General features: G+C 46.2%; 1 protein-coding gene and 1 long non-coding RNA gene across 2 annotated transcripts; one reads left to right on the top strand and one right to left on the bottom strand.

Annotated features, from left to right (window-relative positions):
• The first annotated feature begins 733 nt into the window (after positions 1 to 733).
• On the top strand, positions 734 to 4,955 carry LOC119354785 (probable proline transporter 2). The gene is made up of 8 exons (XM_037621529.1): positions 734 to 1,083; positions 1,638 to 1,848; positions 2,254 to 2,478; positions 2,980 to 3,074; positions 3,272 to 3,461; positions 3,604 to 3,728; positions 3,811 to 4,026; positions 4,121 to 4,955. The coding sequence occupies exons 1-8, from the start codon at positions 1,078 to 1,080 to the stop codon at positions 4,499 to 4,501; spliced, it is 1,449 nt and encodes a 482-aa protein (XP_037477426.1). The 5' UTR covers positions 734 to 1,077; the 3' UTR covers positions 4,502 to 4,955.
• Positions 4,956 to 5,131: 176 nt separating this feature from the next.
• On the bottom strand, positions 5,132 to 6,248 carry LOC119359428. The gene is made up of 2 exons (XR_005172530.1): positions 6,076 to 6,248; positions 5,132 to 5,784 (listed from the first exon to the last, which is right to left on the bottom strand). It is a non-coding gene; the product is annotated as an uncharacterized LOC119359428 (long non-coding RNA).
• Between the last annotated feature and the right edge of the window lie 372 nt (positions 6,249 to 6,620).

Genomic DNA, 6,620 nt, shown 5'->3' with positions numbered 1-6,620 from the left:
CAGGCGGGAATAGGAAGGGAAACGTTCAATACGGTGGGTGGGTGCCCGCGAGACTGTTTTTTGTTTTGCGACAACAGTCGCAACACTTAGTGTTGTATTTTGCACCTGCCTTAAAATTAGAATCAGAGTAAAAAAGTTTGTAAGGGCATATACAGTGGTTGATAAGATAGTTTTATCTTAAATCTTGCATGTAATTTAGAGATGACAAAAAATATGTCTACAATGGGTCATCTCTTAGCTTTATCTTCAATAACTAGTTATTTCTTAAAATGTAGTAAGACATATTGTACTAAGAGATCATTTCTTGTCTTCTCTTAAATAAGAGAAGACAAGCCTTCTTTTATGATTTTTCTCTCCTCCACCTCATCATTTATCCTACGTGACATTGCTATAATAGAACCATTGTACATGCCCCAAGTAGGGCACCTGTGGAGCAGCATTTTTACCCCCTTTTGCTCTAAAATGTGTTTATGCCCACCAAATGGAGATGCTCTAAGACGGGTTATGTGAAGTTGTAGGGAGATAATCCCTCTCTCGTAGATAGATAGATATAGATATGTTACGGTAAGTGATATTGGGATCTTTTCGCGGTAACAAACTAACCGCTTGCTCGTACGTTGCCAGAAAAATCGCGACCAACTAACAAATGAAGCAACTCGACTCGATCCTCCTCGTGGTCTTTAAACAAACGGAGAGTCCAGTAGACGGGCACAACCTCCCTCCTCTTCTTCCTCCCTCGCCCCCTCCCCCTCCCCCTCCCCCTCGGCCTATTATATAGCACTAGCTACCTAGGTAGAGCCGCGGCGGTGCAGCACTAGCCAGCTACGGCGAGCGGTTGCTGCTGCCGCGGCCCTATTCTAATCTCAAGCCGCGGCCTCCTCTGCCACAGCTGCTGCCATCAATCATCATAGCCGGCACCGTCGGCGGAGAATTAAAGGGGTCGAGTTAGTGGGGAGGGGGAGGGGATCGATTCCATTCCCTTCTCTTTTTTTCTCTTCAGATTGAAATCAAAGGAGGAAGGCATTAATAACAAATCCAAAAGGAAGCCCCGCCCCGCCCCGCCCGGCTGCCTTTCACATGGATGTGAGTGGGGATTCTCTTTCTTTCATTCCCCCCTTTCCACTACTTTTACCAGATTACATAGTATAGATAGCTCGGCGCACAGAACGAACGAACCTATTCTGCTACAGAATCGGATGAATGGACTAATGCCTTTATTCTGACATGGATTGATCGCTTCAATAGTATAATAATAATAATACTAATTATTAGTATGTAATGTAAATAGCTGAATAGCAGGTGTTGTATTATAGATTTTTCATTCAGAAAGACTAGTTGTATTATTATTATTGTTACTAATATTACTGATATTGCTGTTATTATTATTGTTGTGATCATTATTAATATTCTGACATGGAGTGCTACTTTAATTATTTTTCACAAAGTGTGCTATGGATCATGTGTAGTACCACAAAGGAGGAATTTAATAGATTATTAATATAGATATCCATGTTTTTCTTATGGATGTGGAGTGAAAAGGAGAAATTAATCAAGTTTTTCCCTCTTAGAAGAAAGAAAATCCCCAAATTCAGTTGTCGGATGCTACTTTTCTGACGTCTGCGGCTTCCTTTTTATAGGCCACCAAGCGGCAGCAGCAACAGCACGACGAGGAAGCACTCTCCAACTCTTCTCCTCCAGCTTCTTCTTCCTGGGCGTCAACCTCTTCCTCTTGCTTGCCTGGCTCAGGGGACACAGACAGGGCGCCGCTGCTGCCCTGCAAGATGGCCGACGATGAAAAGGTCGACAGGGTTGACGTTTCTGATGATACGGCCCACCAGATTAGCGTTGGTAACCATTTCTACCTCACTCTTCCCTCCGTGATAACAACAAGGATAGCTCACCAAACTGGTTGTCGGCTATGTGTCTCTGATACTCCCTCTGCATCTTGATCACTCTGTTGCCATCAACTCAAATGCCTATCAATAGTATCTTCTGCTATCAAATTAATACCATGTTAACCCAACTGATTTCTGTAACGCTCCAAGGGTTTTTTACATTCATCATACTTTGATCATGAGAAGACATAAAATAAAAAAATAAATGCTGATTTAATCTGCATTTTAGGTGATGCCCCGTCTCACTGCTTCCTCTGATCAGGGTTCAGAACCTTAAAATGTTATGCGCATGAATCGTTTTCTTGCAGTTCTTGTATCTGTGACTAATTAACACACGAAAGATCCTGCTTGTTTTCAGATCCTTGGTATCAAGTTGGATTTGTCCTGACAACAGGGGTCAATAGTGCATATGTTCTTGGATACTCTGGGTCGATTATGGTCCCTTTGGGCTGGATTGGTGGAACATGCGGCTTGATCCTGGCTGCTGCAATCTCGATGTATGCAAATGCTCTGCTTGGTCGCCTTCATGAAGTTGGCGGGAAACGCCATATTAGATACAGAGATCTTGCTGGACATATATATGGTACATATTCATACACTCTTTCCCTGCATTCTAATGAGATAGACATAACGTTTAATAAACTGGAGTTTGCTCTATTTGATTTTGAGGACACCCATATGTCCTAGTTGTAGAGTGCATGTTGTGGTTGTTGAGGTTTGGGTCAAAGATACATAGTACCTCGTTCTAATCTACTACTCCCTCCGTCCGGAAAAACTTGTCCCAAGCTTCTTTCTCAAATGGATGTATCTAGCACCAAGTAACTTGGTGCTAGATACATCCATTGGAGGGACAAGCTTTTTCGGACGGAGGGAGTACCTCTGTACCGGAATACTTGTAGCTGGGGGAAACTAGTACAAGCTCTCCCAACTACAAGTATTTTGGTACAGAGGGAGTACTTGTTTGCCATTTGGACACCACTTCCCTTTTTACCGCTCCAGTTGGGATTTTTTTTATCTGGATGGAATTCAAATGCAATTTGTTTGTCCCAACATAATTAGTCTACCTTTTTTTTGGTGATTACAGGAAGAAAAATGTATGCGCTTACATGGGCTCTGCAGTATATTAATCTTTTCATGATCAACACTGGCTTTATCATCTTAGCTGGCCAAGCACTGAAGGTATGAATAGCGTATCCACTAGCACCTAACTTAACCATTCTGGTTAAAATATCTGTATTCAAAACATTTGCTGGGAATCCATCTGTTGAATTTCTTTCCATTGAAAACAGTTAAATTGTTGATCTTATGTTGTGCGAAGTTACTTGTGATGTTTTGTCCTCCCAAGGCTTATTTGTGATGTGATTTCTTGTCTTCAGGCAATATACGTACTCTTTAGAGATGACGGGCTTCTCAAACTTCCCTACTGCATAGCATTATCTGGGTTTGTCTGTGCTCTTTTTGCATTTGGAATTCCTTACCTATCTGCTCTCCGAATTTGGTTGGGATTCTCCACTGTTTTCAGTCTCATCTATATCGTGATAGCATTTGTGCTGTCGCTTAGAGATGGTATTACCCTTTGCTGCCTTGTTCAGCTGTCTTGGCATATTTCGTACCATAATTTCGTATGCATTCTATTTGTTGACATACCATAAATATGCTTTAGGTTTCTTCAACATGACATTTTGTTTCATCACTTGATTTTTTCAAGGCATAACAGCACCTGCAAAAGATTACAGTATTCCTGGATCAGAGTCAACTAGAGTCTTCACTACGATAGGTGCTGTAGCAAATCTTGTATTTGCGTACAACACTGGAATGCTACCAGAAATTCAAGTGAGTCATTGTAATAGCACAGAAGGGTACCGACTAGTTTATGTGCCATCAGATTACCTTATGTGACTCATATACATTGCAGGCAACCATAAGGCCTCCTGTGGTCAAGAACATGGAGAAAGCTCTCTGGTTCCAATTCACTGTTGGTTCGTTGCCTCTGTATGCTGTGACCTTTATGGGATACTGGGCTTACGGATCGTCAACCTCGAGTTATCTACTGAATAGCGTCCATGGTCCAGCTTGGATAAAAGTTGTGGCAAATCTCTCTGCCTTTCTTCAGACTGTCATAGCATTACATGTAGGTCTACCTTCGTACTTCATAGTCCAAAAAGCAATCCATCTCAAAGTTGATATTTCCCCTCGCTGAACTAACATTTGAGTTTCTTTTCTAGATATTTGCAAGCCCAATGTATGAGTACTTGGACACAAGATTCGGCAGCGGACACGGTGGGCCTTTTGCAATCCATAATGTTGTGTTCAGAGTTGGTGTGAGAGGAGGCTACCTGACTGTGAACACATTGGTGGCTGCGATGCTCCCGTTCCTTGGCGACTTCATGAGCCTGACCGGCGCCCTGAGCACATTCCCCCTCACGTTCGTTCTTGCGAACCACATGTACCTGATGGTGAAGGGGCCCAAACTTTCTGCCTTCCAGAAAGGTTGGCACTGGCTGAATGTTGTTGGGTTCAGCTTGTTGTCGGTCACGGCTGCAGCCGCCGCGCTCAGGCTTATCATACTGGATTCCAGTACCTACCACTTATTTGCTGATATGTGAGGCCAATTTCTAGTCAGCTCTAGATTTTCATATATTATAGGATGGGTTAAGTCAATAGAGTATTTTACACGCTCGTTATTGAGATAAAATAGCATCAGTGAACGAAGTATTCCTGTATGTGTGGCTGCCTAAACATTGCCCGAAAGTCTGAAATATCTATTTGGATAAGCTTTTGTCAGCACCGCTACTTTGGACATGGGGGCGGCGCAGCCATAAGCTGAAGGAAAAGGCTCCAACTGCCCTGCTGGCTAGCCAAGCTGTTTGGGTCTTAGGTGTGCATTAAGTTCATTGAGCATTGGGCTAGGTGTGTGTGTGGGTCAGCCCAGTGCGGCCTGCAGAGAGTTGTCGAGCGGAGTTATAAGCTCTTTTTAATAGTTTGGATTGCTTACCACGTGTGTCACATGTTAGTGGTGTTATAAGCTGTGGTTTCACTAAAAATAATAATTATAAGCTCTGTTATCTCTCCTACATAAAAAAAATAAGTAGTGTTCTAGTTTAGCTCCTCTTCGTCTGACCTCCCTCTCACTTACGTTTTCTTGCTACGTCCCTCCATGGAAATATTTATTGGAAATATCTATCTTACTTTCACGGAGTGAATTGTAAAAAACCACCACATTTAGGGCATTGATTGCAGAAAACTATCTAGTCTTTAATTTTGTCCAAAAATCACCGTGTTTCTAGTAAACTTTTTTGCAAATTCCACTGATACGGTGATTTGTCCCATTTAACAACATTCTGACAAGTGGGGCCAGATTGTAGGAGCAAAAACTTTACACACACACCCCTTGATCTAAAACAGAAAAGCAATCAGCCCCTCACCCCTCACCCCTGCGCAGAGGCGCGCTGGGCGTCGGGTTCCTGGCCTCCACCGCGCTGCTTTGCCTGGGACGCCGGAGCGATGCGCTGGGCTGACGGTGGGCGGAGGTGCGCTGGGCCACAGGAGGAGGCGTGCTCGCGCTGGGCCGGGGATGCTGGAGCGACGACGAGCAGCAGCAGCCGCGGGCGGCGGCGTCCTAGCGCACGATGCCTTCGTGTTCGCGTGGCTGGGCTTCTGTAGATCGGGCCGGTGGCGGCGTCTCGGCGAGCGGCGGCGGCATCCTGGGGCACGATGCCTCTGCATCCGACCGTGTGATGCAGGAATGGAGCTCGAGCTTCGACCTCCTCCATTTGGGGCGGGAAAAAAACCCTCGGATTTGGCGGCGGGGGAATCGAGGGGGAGGAAGGCGCGTCCGTGAAGCACACCCCCTGTGCGGGCGTCGAGCTCGCGTTCGTCCTCGGAGCTCCTGCAGCAGGAAACCAACGGAAATGTCATGCTGCTGCCGCTGCTGGTGCTCAACCACGCGCCTAGGGAAATGCCTAGCGCCAAGGACCTCCCGCCCCCGCTACTACCACAGCCACGCCGCGGCCCCTGCCTGCCTTCCCCCGCGCGCGTCGGCAAGCAGCTGCCCCGCTCGCTCCGCTAGAGCGCGCTGCCGGCCCCGCTCGCGCGCGCTTGCGCTTGCTCTGATCTGCCTCGCCGGCCTGCGCCGGTCGGCCCTATGCGCGGAGGGAGAGGGAGAAGGTGATGGGCTCACCTGGTAGTGGAGCCGCCGGACTCGCCGCCGCGGGAGGCCGCGGGAGGGGGGGCCGATTGCTTTTTCATTTTTTGAATAAGGGTATTTTTGTGAAATCCAGGGAGTTGTATGTCAAGTTTTTACCAAATCATCTCCTTACAATCCGGCCCCACTTGTTAGAAAGTAATCAATCAGGCTAAATCATCTGATCAGTGCAATTTGCAAAAAGTTTACTAGAAACGCAGTGATTTTTGCAGAAAATTAGGGACTAGGTGGTTTTCTGCAATCGATGCCCCAAATGTGATGGTTTTTTGCAATTCATCTACTTTCACGTTCCACTATGCAGCCTTGTAACTGCACTGTTCGTTGCCCTCCTCTTCTCGATCACCGGCGGTGTCCTCATCATCGTGCTCTATACCACCTTCCGCATCCGGAATAACCCGGAGTTTGCATCCGACGCCGGCGAGAACAAGGAAGAGAAGGGCATGGGGTTGTGGACTCGTGGTGGTGAAGAATGAGGACAACGTTGTTGAGCTCCATGGACACGACTCCGACCAAGTCCTAAG

The sequence above is a fragment of the Triticum dicoccoides genome, chromosome 2A (assembly GCF_002162155.2).
Source record: "Triticum dicoccoides isolate Atlit2015 ecotype Zavitan chromosome 2A, WEW_v2.0, whole genome shotgun sequence".
In the NCBI taxonomy this organism is placed as follows: Eukaryota; Viridiplantae; Streptophyta; class Magnoliopsida; order Poales; family Poaceae; genus Triticum; species Triticum dicoccoides.
The sequence above is the reverse complement of the archived record's forward strand: the minus strand, read 5'-3'. Positions and strand labels throughout refer to the sequence as shown.